The following is a 17,736-nucleotide window of genomic DNA, read 5'->3' as shown; positions in this document are numbered from 1 at the left end:
AAAAGCAATTAACTGTCCCCCTGCTGGGAAGTTTACCTTTCCCTCTCTTCCTCTTCCGTCCTTCCTCGTCGCGTGAAAGCGGTGGAAGTGCTTTGCTCCCTAAGGATCAGTGTGCGCCGCCGAGCTGGCACAGGAATGAGGGATGGACTGAGCGGGGATTCACTCTCCTCCTCCCGCCGCCGCGGTGGCCGCGGGCGCAGCGGTGCATTGTGGAGGGAGAGCGCGCCGCGGCGGTTGGAGCTTCGGCCCCAGGAGCTAACGGCGGGAGCTGTCCGTGGTGCTGACCGTCCCGCCCGCCGTCCGCCCAGGGCGCTCTCCTGCGCCGGACGCCGCCAAGTCCGGCCTTCTTCCCATCCTCCGTCTGCCTGTCTTTCTCTCTTAACCTAGGGGCGTAGCGGCTGGAGGAAATCATGGTGTTCGCTCCAGGTACACCGCACCTTGCTTTTTCACCAGGTATCTAGTAGGGAAGCGGGGTAGAGGACGGAGAGGAGAGGGAGAAAAGGCCTCTTTACCTTACGGCCCATCTGCGCGTGTTGGAGTTAACTGTCTGCGCTCAGGGGCCGGGGAGTGCCTCGGCGCGTCGCCTTCGCCCCTCTCGCCAGTCCCGCCCCGTCTGTCCTCTAACAATCTCCAGCCTTTCCTCGCCCCAGTACCGCCGCTCCTCTTCCCACCTAGCTCCTCCACACCCATCCGAGCTCAGGCGCCTTAAGAACTGGGACTTTGGCCAGCAGCACCGGCACCTACACGGGCGAGAGAGTGGAGAGGTGGGGCGGAGAGTAGTGGGCTTCGGGCTACTTGCGTGGGAATCTCCTTCACTGCTACTTCCCCCTCCGCAGAATTGGCAAAGTGACCCGGGTCCTCCTGGCCTCCCGAGGAGAAGGAGGCGAAGTGGGCGAAGCCAAGGGGAGTAGGACGAAGGGCAGAGGAGCGATACTCCTTAAGGAATTAGACCTGAAACTCCGACCCGAGGCTGCAGCACAGAGGCAGCTACTGCGGCGCTGCTGGAGGTTACAGTGTCTTTTTGGAGCAGGCGGTGAAGGACCTTGGTCCCTTTGCTGCTCTCCGTGGCTAATAGTTGGCGAAGAGTCAGATTTGTCTGCGGTTGACCAGCTTGCCAGCGTGTGCGTGCGTGTGCATTTGAGTCCGCCCCACTGGAGCAAGTGAGGCCGGGCTAAGCGAGGAAGCGGGGGAAAGCGAGGTCATTGTGAACGTCCGACGCTGTCTCTAGGGGTAGATCCAAAGTATTTCTCTCACACACATTTTAGGGTCTGATTTCTTTAGAGACGGCCGTGGAAAACAGGGAGTGGGAAAGACTGGAGGGGCCTAGAACTCTAGCTTTGTTCCAGGGGTCTTTAACTTGAAAGACTGGTATGCATTTGCTGTGGTCATGGGCTTCAGGTGGCTGGGGAGAAAAGGCATAATGCATTTTTTTAAGGGAAGAATTGAGTCTTCAGAAAATTCAATTAGCAAAACTTGAGAAGAGGAAGTCAGTCCCCTCCCCTTCCCCCTCAGAATACTAGCTGGGAAGGGAGGGATGAGTTTCTGCAGGTTCTGCCTTTACCACAGGCAGTGGTTCTTAGAGGAACACCTTAAAGGAATGCCCAGGAGCTCTTCCCACGCCCATCCTAAAGAACTCAAGGGAGGAAATTGTTCCATATAGTGAAGGACATTCAACCAACACTGGAGCAAGGAAGTTGGAAAACAGCTCTTTGCTGCATTTATACAGCACTTAACACTTTACAAAGCAGTTTCATGCTGCTATGTCATTTGATCTCCTAATTACCCTGAGAGTTAAGGAATGCTACTCTACCTACTCTACCGTCCCCAGGGAGGCTGGTTCCAGATAATCTTGCTAGTCTCAAATGGAGTTTTCTGACCTCACAATCTGTCTTTTTCTCCCACAATCTCTCTTCCCGACAAAACATCTCACTGACTCCAAGGTCAGCTGTAGCCAGAGACTCAGCATATCCTTTCCATTCCAAGGAGGGGAAGGACATGGTGTTGTCCAAGAGTTAGGGTTGTTGGGTGATGTTAACTTGGCATTTTTCTAAAAGCAAGATCGTGAGTGATGGCTAATGTAATAAACAGTGGGGAATTTCTGGAGTGGACTGGCTTGGTTTAAAGAGCCCACAATTTGGACAGAACTTTATTTTGCCATTTTGCTTTCAAGTTTTGTATTAGTGTTTTGTTCTGTGTGGAAAGTAGAAGTTATTCATAACTGTCAGAGATGGCATAAATTGACCCGGATAGGATAGATACAAAAACCTCTGGGGAAACATTGTTTGTTTCTTTGTTTGTGTCACTTCTTCAATTTTGGGGTTCTCTTGAAAAATCATAAGCATTTGGGACAATAAGAACAGGGTGCTAAAAATGTCAACTTACCTTCTAATTTATGGATCATTTGTTTTCTAATTCATATAGAGATGTGTATTATTCTGAAAGAAAAGCAGAACAATGAATTGCTTTTGAACTCCACAAGATTTTCAGCACTGCAACCTAATTTCTTGCCTATTGCTTTTCTAAATCTCTATAATAATCTGGGAATCCAGATGTTTTGTACTAGTTAAAGAAAATACACTCCCACCCCTTTTTTCCAAGCTAACCTAACACTCAGAAAGGGAAGAAACAGGGTCATATGCTAAGATCACTCCAAAATTATTAAAAGCGTGTTATATAAGCCAAGATGAATATAACAATAAATTAACAAGGAGCTATTCATAAAATTGGGTCAGTGGGTACTGTGCCCTTCAAAGCACATTGTAGCTTTTTTGGATTTTAGCACAGGAGGGCAAGAACCCTGAGGTATAATTCTGAACTTGCCTCAGCTGACTGGTCTGCCTTTGAATGATTCTCCTGGCTCTTTACCTTAAAGGCAAAGGTGAAAACTGACAGACATTTGTAGAACAAGTTCTAGTCCAGAAGTACAATGGAATGAGGGAGAACTAGAATGAGACTTTATTAACCCTATTTAGGATTCAGTTTTATATGCCATAAAATATTGTTATATTTTCTTGTTTCAGTTAGTCTATAGATTGTAAAGAGTATAGCTTAAGTTGAACAGGGTATTTGGGTTGTTTTTCAGTTTGCAGTTTTTCAGGGGCAGACAGTTCAATTCTATTTTATCCTCTTTCTCTTATTATGAATAGACTATCATTTAGGAGGGTTTTAATTTTGTGCATGCCAGTTTTCAAACCCCTTAAAGGTAAGGGGCATGACTACTAATTTTTTAAGGATTTAATTACTTGAAGCCCATCACTTATTTATGCTTCCCTCTAAAGGAAATATACAAAATTATTAACAGTTAAATGAGGTATAAAGTATACATATAAATTTCTCTGTAAGTACCATGTATACCTAAATAGAAATTGAGCTAGGCTACATGACTTAGGCTAAAGACCAAAATGAGGCCTCTTGCTTCCTTTTCCTAAATTGCTTTATTGCTCCCTCTCCCATCCCCATAAACTGAAGGTAGAAAATTTCAAGAGCAATATGAGAAAGCTAAGAAGCATACTACCAAGGCCAAAGGACAGGGGGTGACACAACCAATATGGAGAAATATATTTGTCCCATAATACTAAACTGATCCAGGTTATTTAGGCTGTGGCTATAGCAATATTTTACATTCAGGAGGAACAACATTTATGGGAGGAGTTCTGTACTTCTAATACAGTGCTCTTGGTTTTGTGGGGAAATATCAAGGAATTATTACTAATTTGTCGACAAAGTCAAAGAGGAACAAGAGACAAAAGACCACTGACCATTGGTATTAAATGTGACAAAGTACACAAGGGAAAGTGAGGATATTTCTTGGCCTAATTCCAGGAAGAGAAAGAAGGTATGTTCACAAATTCAATGCCTTTTCAGTGCCATGGTTTCACCCAAAGAATTCCAGACTCTGAAAAATCAGGTTTCTTTTCCTAACTTCCTTCTTGCTTGAGGAACAGCTAATAAGAAATAGAGGGTGAGGTAGAAAGTGAGGGCAGAAGTTACCTTATCCCCGGGCCATTCCCCACTTTCTTTCATGATTGGTATATAATTCAGGGATTGGTCTACCTTTCTTGTGAATAAGCCTAATATATACTTGATTTGCTTTGATTGCCTTCAAGTCAGGTGAATTGCCAACATAGAAATATTTCTTTTATTGCATAAAAACTAGGCAAGGTTTGATAACAAGGATTTCATGGAGGAGTAAAAATGGTGTAATTGTAAGCAAAAAGACAGCCAGTCTCTTGCCATCTAAGCTCCATCTGAAAAATATTTGGCACCAATATTTCTAGAAAGAACTTCCAAAGACATGTAAGAAAATATTTATTGCAAGGTATTTATAACTTTTATTAATTTATATAAACCTCTTAACAAATTCCTGACACATTGATAAATAAATAAATTATATATCTGACTGTCTTAACTGTGAGGCTTACAATCTGCCAACACAATAAATTCTTTTCTGTTAGCATAGTCTTTCAACTTCTATTTATGTATTATTTTAAAAATTTACATACAGTAAAATTGGCTTTTTTGGCATAGAGTTATATGAGTTTCAACATGTGTATAGATTCATGTAATGACCACATAACAGTTTCATTGCACCTAGTTTTTTCTTGTACTACCCCTTTGTAGTCAAATCATTCCCCCTTCCCCCTCACCCCGCCTACCTCTGGTGACCACTGATCTCTTTTCTCTCCCCATGGATTTGCCTTCTCAGACTGTTGTATAAATGAAATCATACCAAGTTTTAGACCACTGGGACTGCTTCAACAAAATACCGTAGACAAAATGGCTTATAAATGACAGAAATTTATTTCTCACAGTTCTGGAGACTGGAAGTCCAAGTCTAAGATGCTGGCAGATTCAGTGTGTGGAGAAGGCCCACTTTCTTATAGACAGCACCTTCTGTAACCCCAGTACTTTGGGAGGCCAAGGCAGGAGAATTGTTTGAGGCCAGGGGTTGAGACCAGCCTAGAAAATTTAGAACATAGTGAGACCTTGTCTCTACCAAAAAAGAGAAAGAAAGAAAGAGAAGAAAAATTGGCTGTGTGTGGTTGTACATGCCTGTAGTTCCAGCTACTAGGGAGGATGAAGTGGGAGGATTCTTTTTGAGCTACGATTGAGCCACTGCACTCCAGACTGGGAGATAGAACAAGATCCTGTTTCTAAAAACAAACAACAAAATCTAATTGACTATTTTATGAGCATCCATTTTAAAACCCTTTAGTCTGTTGAACTCATCCATATGTGTAACAGTAAGTCTTAAAACCAAATAGTGTAAATCCTCCAACTTTTCTTTTTTTTTCAACATTGTTTTGGCTACTGTAGTTCCTTTACCTTTTCATCTAAATTTTAGAGTCAAGTTGCCTGTATCTACATAAAATCCTGCCTAAATTTAGACGGAATTTCCTGAAATCTATGGATCAGTGTATGGAGAATGAACTTCTTGATTACATTGAGCCCCAATTCATAAACAGATATGTCTCTTAATTTATTTAGCTCTTCTTTATTTCATCAGAATTTTGTAGCTTTCAGCAAATAGATCTTGCATATTTTGCTATATTATACCTAAGTGTATCTTTTGGGGGGTGCTATTGTACATGTAATTTAAAAACAATTTGATTTCTGCACATTCATTGCTAGTATAAAGGTATGGTTCAGTTTCTCATGTTGACCTTTTCTGTGTTCTTGCTTCACTGTCTTATTAGTTGTAAGAGATAAGTTGTAGATTCCTTAGGATTTTTAAATGTAGGCAAGTACTTTGAAAAAAGTTTTATTTTTTCTTTTCTAATTTTATGCCTTTTTGTGTAGACTAGTGCTTCTACTACAATATTAAATAGGAGTAATAAGAAGACATTCTTTCCTTGTTTACAATCTTAGGGGAAAGCAAATTGACTATATTTGTCTTTTACCATTAAGCATTATATTAGCTATAGTTTTGTTTGTTGTAGACACTTTTTATTAGGTTAGAGAAGTTTCCTTCTATTCCTAGTTTGCTGAGAGATTTTATCATCAGTAGATGTTGAATATTTTCAAATGTTCCCTCATCACCAATTTACATATTGAAATCCTAACCTCCAATATGATGGTAATTGCAATAGGGCCTTTGGAAGATAATTAGGGGTAAATGAGGTCATGGGGGTGGAACTCTCATAAATGGGACTAGTAACTTTATAGGAAGAAACGTGAGAGATATTATCTCTTTCTCCACCATGTGGGAATACAGGAAGAAGGCATTCATATGCAAGTTAGGAAGAGAGCCACACACCAGGAACTGAATTGGCTGGCACCTTGATCTTGGACTTCCTAATTTCTAGAACTATGTAAAATAAATGTCTAAAGTTTAACTGTCCAGTCTATGGTATTTTTGTTATAGTAGCACAGATTGGGCTACTATTCGAAAATGATGTGAATTTTTCAATTTTTTCTGCTCATATAAGACAGATTGTATAATTTCTTCTTTAAATGTTTCCTTCACCAGTAAAACCATCTGGTTATAGAGTTTTGTTCATAGGGAGGTCATTAACCACGAATTCAGTTTCTTTAATAGATATAGGACTATTTTGTTTATCTTGAGTGAACTTCAGTAGCTTTTTAGTAAATTGGCCTGTTTCATTTAATTTGTTGAATTTTCGTGAATACAGTTGTTTGTAATGTTTTCTTATTTTCTATTTAATGTACATGGGTTCTATAGTAACAGCCCCTGCTATGATTTGAATGTCTCCTCCAAAACTCATGTTGAAATTTAGTTGCCATTATAACAATATTAAGAAGTGGACCTTTAAGAAGTGATTAGGTCATGAGGATTCTCCCCTCGAGTGGAGTAATTTGTTATTGCAGAAGTGAGCTGCTGACAAAGGGATGATTGCAGCCCCATTACTCCCTCTGTCTCACATGCTTACTTTTGCCTTCCACCATGGGGTGAGCCTTGCCAAATGTAAGCACCATACTCATGGGACTTCCCGGCATCCAGAATTGGGAGCCAAATAAACTTCTTTTCTGTGTAAATCACTAAGTCTGTTGGATTTTGTTATGGCAACACAAAATGAACTAAGACAGAAAATTGATACTGAGAAGTCGGACTGTTGCTATAACAAATACCTGAAAATTTGGAAGCAACTTTGGAACTGAGTAATGAGTAGGAGCTTGGAGAATTTGGAGGAACAGACTAGAAAAGTCTGTTTTGCTGTGAACAGAGCATTAAGGGTGATTCTTGTGGGGGCTCAGAAAAAAAAAAAAAGAGAGCTGTAGGAAAAGTCTGAAATTTCTGAGAAATTATTTAAGTGGTTGTGACCAGAATGTTGGTAGAAATATGGATGATAAAGGATAAGGCCTCAGATGAAAATGAAGAACAAGGGGTTGAAAATTGGAGTAAAGGCTATCCTTGTTACAAAGTAGCAAGGACATTGACTGAGTTGTGTCCCTGCCTGAGGGCTTTACAGAATACAGAGTTTAAGAGTGATGAATTAGGATATCTGGCATGGTTACTTTTAAAGGCATGCAGTTAGAGGTAAGAGGAAAGAAATGACTTAAAGATAGAATTTATAATTAAAAGGGAAGCAGAGCAGAAAAATTTGAAAAATTAAGAGCCTGGCTATATAAAGAGTTAAAAAGTGTGTTTGTTAGAGAATGCTGAGGGCAGAATGCTGTGGCCAAGTCATCATTTGCTAAGGAGATTACAATGGATAGAAGGAAGCCAGGTGCTATTCATAAAGACAATGGGAGAAAGATTACGAAGGCATTTCAAAGATCTTCCAGGTTGCCCCTCTTATCCCTGGCTCAGAGCTTTAAGACGGCAGAATGGTTTTGGGGGATGGCGATGAGGTGCCCTCCAAAGGTTTGCTACCCAGAGTTATCTTGGGTCTCTGCTCCCTGCATTTCAGCATAGCTCTCCTTGGCTGCTCCAGCCATGGCTCAAATGGGCTCAGGTGTAGCTCTACCTGTTGCTCTAAAAGGTACAAGTTGTAAGCCTTGGCGGCATCCACAGGATTCTTATTCTGCGAGTGCCAGAATACAAAAGCTGTGAAGGCATGCCTTTTTCCACCTAGATTTCAAAGAAAGTCATAATTATAAGGTCAGCCGAGAGAGAAAGGACAAGAGGGAGAGGAGACCCAAGTTCAGGCAAGCCTTTATTAAACTGCTGGCTGCCCTCTTAATAGTCAGAGGAGCAGTTCTGAGCTTATAAAATGAGGGGTTTATATTGGGGAGGGGTGTTTGGGGGAGTTCTTGGGTATGGCCACATCCCGGGGTTGTTTGCTGGTAAATTTTGCCATGCATCAACTTGCAATGTTTATGGTAGAATTTACAGGAGGGTGTAGGTACAGTTTGTTTATGCTTCCCATGACATCCCCCTGTGCAGTGCTGATGGCTTGTAATTAGGGTTTGCTTATTGCAGCAAGTCCTGATAGGTAAAGTCTGCTGGCTTCACTGTGGCACCTAGATAAGAGCTTAGAAATGTAAAGGGGCTCAGTGGGGAGAGTAGGTGGCACAGAGAAGAGGTGCAGAGCATAATGGGGAGGGGTGGGCAGCACGGAGAGGTTTGGGGGAAGTGTCAGCAGTACCAAGAAGCTTTGTTGGGGCGGTTCGTCCCTAACAATAATCAGCCTTGGTGCCCAGGAAGAAACTTGCCTATGGGTGGAGCTACCTTAGAATTCCTCAGTAGGGCAATGCCAAGTGGATCCATAGAAGTGAGGCCACCCCTGAGACCACAGAACTGCAGAGTTACCAGCAGAAAATGCCAGCCTGGGAAAGATGCAAGCAAAATACTTCAACCCAAGAGAGTTGAAGCATGAACTAAGCCCACCAAAGCCATGAAGGAAAGGTTGTCCAAAGCCTTGAGGTCCAACTCTTGTCCCAGGGTACCTAGGATTCTGTACATTGAGTCAAAGAATATTATTCTTCAGCTTTAACATTCAATGTTATTTTCTGTTGGGTTTTGGACTTACATGGGGGTCATTTACCCCTTTTTTTCTGGCCTATTTCTCCCTTTTGGAATGGGAATGCCTATCCTATGCATGTCCCATCATTGTATTTTAGAAGTAGGTAACTTGTTTTGATTTCACAGTTTCACAGCTAAAGGGAATTTGCCTCAGGGTAAATCACACCTTGAATCTCAGTTGTCTTTGATTTAGATGAGATGCTGGACTTTGAACTTTTGAATTGATGCTGGAATAAGTTAAAACTTTTAGGACTATTGGGATAAAATGAATATACTTTGCATTGTGAGAAGAACATGAGTTTTGAGGGGCTAGGGGTGGGATCCGGTAGTTTGGATGTCCCTCCAACACTCATGTTTAAATTTAATTGCCATTGTAACAATCACATTAAGAGGCAGGACCTTTAACAGGTAATTAAGTTGTGAGGTTTCTGTCCTCACCAATAGGTTAATGCCATTATTGTAGGAGTGAGTTAGTTATTGCAGGAGTGGGCTCCTGACAAAAGAATAAGTTTGGCTCCATCTCTCTCTGTCTCATATGCTTGCTTCTGCCTTCTGCCTTCCCACCACGGGATGATCCTCACCAGATGCCAGTGCCATGCTTTTGGACTTCCCAGCATCCAGAACCATAAACCAAATAATCTTATGTTCTTTGTAAATTACCAAGTCTGTAGATATTATGTTATAGCAGCAGAAAATGGACAAAGACATTTCCCTTTCATTCTGGATATTAGTAATTTGTGTCTTTTATTTGGTTTTGCTTGTCTGCTTGGCTACAGTTTTATTAGGTTTTAAAATCATTTCAAAGATACATCTTCTGGTTTCATTGATTTCTTTATTGTTTTTCCTGTTTTCAATTTTGTTGATTCCTGCTCTTTATTATTTCCTTTTTTCTTCTTGCTTTGACTTTGTTTTGCTCTTGTTTTTCTTGACTTAAGATAAAACTTATATTGTTTATATTAGATCATTCTGTTTTCTAAAATAAACATTCAATGCTATAAATTTCCAGCTAAGCATTGCTTTAGAGTATTCTAAAAATTTTGATGTTGTATTTTCATTTTCATTCTTTTCAAAATATTTTCTAATTTGCTTTGAAACCTCCTTATTGTCCTGTGGATTATTTAGAAGTGTATTCTTTAGCCCACAATAATTGGGGAATTCTCTGGGCATATTTTTGTTATTGATTTCTAGTTTCATTCTATTATGATCGGATAATAGACTTGCAATTGTTTCAGTTGTTTTAAATTTGGTAAGGTATGTTTATAAGCCAGAATGTGGTCTGTCTTGGTGAATGTTTTATATGCCCTTTAAAACAATGTATATTTTACTCTTTCAGGTGGAATGCTCTATAAATGCCATTTTCGTACAGTTAGTTGAAGGTGTTGTTTACTTCTTTTATATCCTTACTGATATTCAGCCTGCTTGGCCTATTAATTACTAGGAGAGGAGTACTAATGCCTATAGAAAAAATTGAGGATTTTTCCATTCCTCATTTTTGTTCACCACTTTTAGCTTTATATATTTTGAAGCTCTCTCGTTAGATGCATGTACACTTGAGATTGTTATGTCTTCTTGGTGAATTGGCCATTTTATTGTTACAGAGTGTCCCTCTTTATTCCTAGTAACCTTATTCTGAAGGTTATTTAGACTGATAATAAATCCAGTGCTTTTTTTCAACTTTTATTTTAGGTTCAGGAGTACATGTTCAGGTTTGTTACATAGGTCAACTGCATTTCACGAGGCTTTGGTGTACAGATTATTTTGCCATCCGGGTAATAATCATAGCACTTGATAAGCAGTTTTTTATACTCTCCCTCCTCCCACTCTCTACCCTCAAGTAGACCCTGGTGTCTGTGGTTCCCTTCTTTGTGTCCATGTGTACTCAATGTTTAGCTTCCACATATAACTGAGAACATGCAGTATTTGGTTTTCTGTTTCTGTGTTAGTCTGCTTATGATAATAGTCTCCAGTTCCATCCATGCATCTACGGAGTTCCAGCTCCTACAGCTCCAGCTGCATCTATGTTGCTGCACAGGACATGATGACATTCTTTTTTATGGCTGTGTAGTATTCCATGGTGTATATATACCATATTTTGTTTATCCAGTCTACTGTTGATGGGCATTTAGGTTGATTCCATGTCTTAGCTACTGTGAATAGTGCTGTAATAAACATACACCTGCATGTGTCTTTATGGTAGAATGATTTATATTTCTTTGGGTATATACCCATCAATAGGATTGCTGGGTCGAATGGTAATTCTGTTTTAAGTTCTTTAAGAAATCACCAAACTACTTTCCACAATGGCTGAACTAATTTACACTCCTCCCGGGAGTGCGTGGGCATTTCTTTTTCTCTGAAACCTCACCAACAACTGTTGTTTTTGTCTTTTTAAGAATAGTCACTCTGATTGTTGTGACATGGTATCTCATTGGTGTTTTAATTTTCATTTCTCTAGTGATTAGTGATGTTGAGCATTTTTTAATATGCTTATTGGCTACATGTATGTCTTCTTCTGAAAATTGTCTGTTCATGTCCTTTGCCCACTTTTTAATGGGGTTGTTTATTTTTTGCTTGTGAATTTGTTTCAGTTCCTCGTAGATTCTGGATATTTGACCTTTGTTGGATCCATAGTTCGTAAGTATTTTTCTCCCATTCTGTAGGGTGTCTGTTTACTATGTTGATAGATTCTTTTGCTTGTGTAGAAGCTCTTTAGTTTAATTAGGTCCTACTTGTCAGTTTTTGGGTTCTTTTTGCAATTGCTTTTGGCATGTTTTTCATGAAATCTTTGCCAGGGCCTATGTCCCGAATGGTATTTCCTAAGTTATTTTCCAGGGTTTTTATAGTTTTAAGTTTTACATTTAAGTCTTTAATCCATTTTGAGTTGATTTTTTTATATAACACAAGGAAAGGGTCTAGTTTCAATCTTCCACATATGACTAGCCAACTATCACAGCACCATTTATTGAATAGGAAGTACTTTCTCACTGCTTGTTCTTGTCAACTTTGTTGAAGATCAGGTGGAGGTGCTGGGTGTGCAGTGATATTTCCGGGCTCTCTATTCTATTCCATTGGTCTATGTGTCTGTTTCGGTACCAGTATCATGCTGCTTTGATTACTGCAGCCTTGTATAGTTTGAAGTTGAGTAGTGTGATGCCTCCTGCTTTGTTCTTTTTGCTGAGGATTACCTTGGCTATTCAGGACCATTTTTTGGTTCCATATGAGTTTTAAAATAGTTTTTTTCTAATTCTATAAAGAATGTTGTTGGTAGTTTGATAGGAGTAGCATTGAATCTGTAAATTGCTTTGGGCAATATGGCTATTTTAACAATATTGGTTCTTCCTATTCTTGAGCATGGAATGTTTTTCCATTTGTTTGTATCACCTTTGATTTCTTTGAGCAGTGTTTATGATTCTTATTGTAGAGATGTTTTATCTCCCTGGCTAGCTGTATTCCAAGGTATTTTATTCTTTTTTTGTGTCTATTGTGAATGGGATTGCATTCTCAATTTGGCTCTCAACTTCGAGGTTATTATGTATAGAGATACTGCTGGTTTTCATACATGGATTTTGTATCCTGAACTTTGCTGAAGTTGTTTATCAGAACTAGAAGCATTTGGGCAGAGACTATGGGATTTTATAGGGATAGAATCATATTGTCTGCAAACAGAGAGAGTCTGACTTACTTTCCTCCTATTTGATGTCTTTTATTTCTTTCTCTTGCCTGACTGTTCTGGCTAGGACTTCCAGTACTATGTTGACTAGGAGCAGCTTTCTTTTGATTAGTGTTTGAATGATATTGTAGATCCTTATTATTTGTGAATATCATATTTGCAAATTTGCCTACCCCCTAAAATTTATTTGTAACCCCTAAATCAGTGCAGCACTTTTGCTGTTATTATGGGACATGTGCAGAGTGGCAAAAAAATTGAGCCACCTAACAGATTCCCAGCTAAGGTTGAACACTCTCTCTTCGTTCCAGCTCTGATACTATGAACAAATGTTCTTATGTGTTCTATTAGTGCCATGTGTTTCATATTTTTGTGCTTTTTGTTAGCAATTTCACTGTTTAAAATGACTCTTGAATATAGTGCTGAAGTGCTCTATAGTGTTTCCAAACACAAGAAGGTTGTGATGTGTCTTATGGAGAAAATACATGTGTTAGGTCAGCTTGATTCAGCCGTGAGTTATAGTACTATTGGTTGTGAAATCAATGTTAATGAATCAACAGCATATGTTAAGTAAGGTATCTTTAAACAGAAACACACATTAAACAAGGTTGTGTATTTACTGCTCAATTGTAAAACATGTTGTGATAGAGGCTCACAGGAAACTAACCCTGTATTTTTCCTAAGAGCAATGGTTTCATATGATCTAATTAAGTGTTTGCAGTAACTTTATAGGAAATAACTACTGTGAATAACAGGAATCAACACTGTAGCATTTTCCTTTGTTTTTACTTTTAAACTACCTTTTGCATTATATTCAACATTGGGTTTTTTTTTTTTTAATCTTGCTTTTTAAATCAACTGCATAGAGTTTTAAAGGTGGTTTAAGTTGGCTACTGACTGCCTACACGTCTTTCTTCTCTAATTACTATATTTTCTGATTTCCCATTACCATTTAAAATTGAATTATATTTCATCATTTGAAAATTTTTGTTGTTACAGTTTCAGAAATTTTAGAAAGCATAACTAACCAAATTAAAAGACAAAAATCACTCATAGTATCATTCAACTAATCATTATTGATATGTTGAATATAATTTCCTATCCTTTGTCTGTATGAACATATCTTTCTCTTTTTGTAACAAAAATTTGATCCTGACATGCATATTATTTTTTGATGTGACTATTTACCCAATGTACTCTTATCATTTTTTCATGTCACTCAGTTGTCTTTTATATATCATTTTTTAAAAAGACATAGAGCAAAAGGTGCCATTATTTATATTTTTCCTTTCAGATGATAAAAGTGAAGCTCTAAATGCCTGACCTGTTTTAGGTTGCAGAACCAGGATTTGAAAGTTGGGTCATTTTTTATTCTGTATACAACGCAGTTATTAAATAGGAGGCAACAAACAATTTGCATAATAGAGTTAGGGACAAAAAAAATATGTGCACTAGATAAAACTGGTCTCTTTAGAAAGAGTCTTCTGTATGTCCAGCACCTTTTCTTCAATGTTAGAGGATATAAGATACTTTTCTCTCCTGCAGAGAAATGGACTCTGTCCTTGCACAGTTCCTAGGTTCTTCACGTACTCCTGGATGCTGCTGTCAGGGATGGAGAGTAAAAGAATAGACAGCCAGGACTGCCAAAACTTGTCTGGAAGATTAAGAAGACCTAATAAATTCACACCATGCCTTGTAGTTTTCAAAGCATTTATATTAACTAAGTGCCACATGCATGAGCTTTCTTGAGGTGAAAATCAGTGGAATAGGTGGGAACTGAACAATGAGATCACTTGGACTCGGGAAGGGGAACATCACACACCGGGGCCTATCATGGGGAGGGGGGAGGGGGGAGGGATTGCATTGGGAGTTATACCTGATGTAAATGACGAGTTGATGGGTGCAGCACACCAACATGGCACAAGTATACATATGTAACAAACCTGCACGTTGTGCACATGTACCCTACAACTTAAAGTATAATAATAATAAATAAATTTAAAAAAAAAAAAGAATTTGGCTAATTATAGTCTCTCTTTCTCTATAAAACTGATCAGAATATTTCAGTTATTCCATAGCAATTCAAATATGAAACAAAGTTGGTTGGTGCAGAAGCTTGGGTTTGGGGACAGATAGGTCAAGGTTCAAACAACTAATTTCTGTCACTTTCACATTTAGTGGCATTGGGTAAATTATCCAAGCTTGCTGATATGACTATTTGAAAAACGAAGATGATAATATATGTTTTACAGAGCGGTAGTGAAAATAAAGATGAAATGCCTAGCCCACAGTAGGCTAAATGAAAGCTATTACTGATGTTATTGTTGTTTTAAAGAGGAATGACTAATAATGTACATTTTACATACATTTGCATGTGGACAATCTCAACATTGGGCCATCGGTTGGGAGCTAAACAGTTGATTCTTTCTGTGGAAAAAGACTGATTTACTGAATCACAATGTTACCTGTGCAGACATTAAAACTTTGAAGCAAAATGCTACAGTAAGCTAGGCTGATGATAAAGCAGATGTCTGAGTGCATCCTGAGATGAATAAGTTATGAATCATGGAAAGTTGCTGTTTAAAGGCTAGCAGCTGCATGCTTGAAAGCAGATGGCCATCTTGCTGATCTGAATAATTTTGATCTCGTCTATATTTAAGAGCTGAATACGTTTAGGTATGAGGATGAACATGTAAGTACACTTGGTGGCCCTGAATGATGATTTTCTGGTGAGGGTATAGTGCATTTTTTTAAAAAATACTTAACTACTTAGGTAGGGTCAATTTGTATTGTGAGGTATTAAGACCTACATTACCATCCTGTGGTCTTATGTCAGAGCCAGACACATATATTCTTGGATACTATTCTTTGACCATTATCTTTGGTCTTGAATGTTCTTAGGAAGAAGCCACAAACCTTGTTGGTGAAACAACCATGCAGTCACTAGCTAGGCATTAGGAGAGGGTTGGAGTTTTCTTCAAAAGCACTGACTTGCTATGTGACTTTGAGTAAGTTAATATAACTGCTGTGCCTCTTTTAAAATCTTGTTCCACATCATCATCCTCAGCATCCTTGGAGGTTTAGCATCTTACTCTCACTAATGACCTTTACTGGGCAGATGAGATGAATGTAAGAAAAGGCAAGGGAGCTAACGTTTGTAGAAGACCTACTCTGTGGCACATGTATCACATGCACTTATCAGCAAGGAACATTTTTATACAAGTAAATGCCAAACTAGAACTGTCTTTCTTTAACCTGTGACTAAAATGCTGTTCCATATTCCAAATAGTCACAGCTGATGGATTTGCTGCAATGAGCAGACAAAAGTAAAATGACTTCTCTCAATTCCTTTAAAAAATTTTATTTCTTTTATTTTCTTTTTGAGATGAGGTCTTACTTTGTCACCCAGGCTGGAGTGCAGTGGTGCAATCACAGTTTCCTGCAGCCTCAACCTCCTAGTCTCAATCAGTCCTCTTACTTCAATCTCCTGAGTAGCAGGGACTACAGCCACGTGCCACCATGCCTGGCTAAATTTTACTTTTTTTTTTAAGAGATGGGATTTCACTCAGTGACCAGACTGGTCTTGAAGTCCTAGGCTCAAGGGATCCTCCCACCTCACCTTCCCAAATTGTTGCTATTATAGGCATGAGACGCTGTACCTGGCTGTATTTCTTTTTTTTTTTTTTTTTCCAAACTTAGAGAAGTGTTGCTGTGGCACTCAAGAAATACAATGAAATTATGAATGTAGTATCTCTATTATGGACAAGTATGATGGGTTTGTTTGGCATTTACACAGGAGGGCTCTATGGAAACCACATCTTGTGTTGCCTGAAAGAAGTTAATTTTTATCTCCATGGAATTTATTTCTAACATTCTTGTGCTCTAACATTCTAACATTTGTGTTCTAACATTCTGTCTTCCCATTTTATTTTTGCATTTTGGGGGGAATAAAAAATGGAATTACGTGTTTATTGCCATACCATAGATGAGATTTTAATCACTCTCCAACCAGGGAATTTAGAATAAAGTTCCCTACAGCCTTAATTGCAATCTGACTCATGCTTCAGAGTAGATTATTTCACCACCTGATCAGGTCATGCTATACAAGTTAATAATTAATAGTTATTTTACTCTAAAAATAACTTACGTCAAGAAGGACAACATGTAAAGCTTCTCTTATCTTGCCATTCTTTGTTGTGCGTATAGGACAGTGCTAGTTGAGTGGAGCTGTTGGCCATCAGTAGAAAGAACCGGTATGACCACCCCTCCATGTACCTGCCTTAGACAGGGGCAGGTCTCTCCGCATGAATCTCTCAGTCACATGCACCTGGCCTGGGAAAAGAGAAAACAGCAGCCTTGGTGGGAATGGAGCTAAAGGTATCAGTTAAGGCCATAAATAGGTGGGCAGTATGGAGGATAAACACTTGTTATAATTTGATTCAATTATTTCACAAGCATTCGCTGCCTATCTTCTGTGAACTATGTATTCTGCTAGGTAGTGGGCAGGACTTTAATATAAATAAGGACACTATAGTGTCAGAGTGCTGTGATTGAAGGGCAGAGAGCAAAGCGGGTTGGAGAGGAAGATGGGTCAATTCTTTTGGGAAGAAAGTGATTGTCTTGCTCTGGGTCTGAGTCCTCCTAGGAAACCTGCACTGGGGGTGGCTAAAGCTGTGCTCCAGTAAAGAAACCCTCTTCAACCGATAATCCCTTAGCACCACTGGGCCAAGCATGGGGCTCCATTTGTGAGTGCTGGAGTGTTGGATGGGGACAGAGAAGCTACTGAGGGTGAAAGAGAGTCCTTTTGTCATGTACCTTATAAAGAAATGGTCTTTAGTGCCTTTAAACAATAAAGATGTCCTCGAGAGGAAGGAGCCTATTAAAGAACTGAAAAGAGACTTTCTAAGGGGAGCAGATGTATTTGATCTGGGTCCTAACTTGAGCCCGTGAAGTTTATCTTCTATTTGACGTTATCTTCTTTTAATGACCACTGCCACCACCAGAACAGGATGAAGGTGTGCCAGGCTCCTGATTTCTCAAAGAACTAAAACTAGAACTACCATTAGTTCTATCAATCTCACTACTGGGTATCTGCCTAAAGGAAAATAAATCATTATAACAAAAAGATACCTGCATTCATATG

General features: G+C 39.2%; 1 protein-coding gene across 3 annotated transcripts in view; it reads left to right on the top strand.

Moving 5' to 3' along the window:
• Positions 1 to 17,736, top strand: part of AKAIN1 (A-kinase anchor inhibitor 1) — a 137,070-nt gene that overhangs the window by 83,268 nt on the left and 36,066 nt on the right. Inside the window, exon 1 of one of the 3 annotated variants that reach the window (XM_007974553.3) lies at positions 4 to 426. The exons of the other annotated variants lie outside the window; for them this stretch is intronic. Coding sequence (XP_007972744.1) covers positions 411 to 426 — 16 coding nt within the window. The 5' untranslated portion in view covers positions 4 to 410. Of the gene's footprint in view, positions 1 to 3; positions 427 to 17,736 lie in introns of those variants that run through there. 3 annotated transcript variants of the gene reach the window in all.

Source organism: Chlorocebus sabaeus, chromosome 18 (assembly GCF_047675955.1).
Source record: "Chlorocebus sabaeus isolate Y175 chromosome 18, mChlSab1.0.hap1, whole genome shotgun sequence".
Lineage (NCBI taxonomy): Eukaryota > Metazoa > Chordata > Mammalia > Primates > Cercopithecidae > Chlorocebus > Chlorocebus sabaeus.
This window is presented reverse-complemented; position numbering and strand designations above follow the sequence as displayed.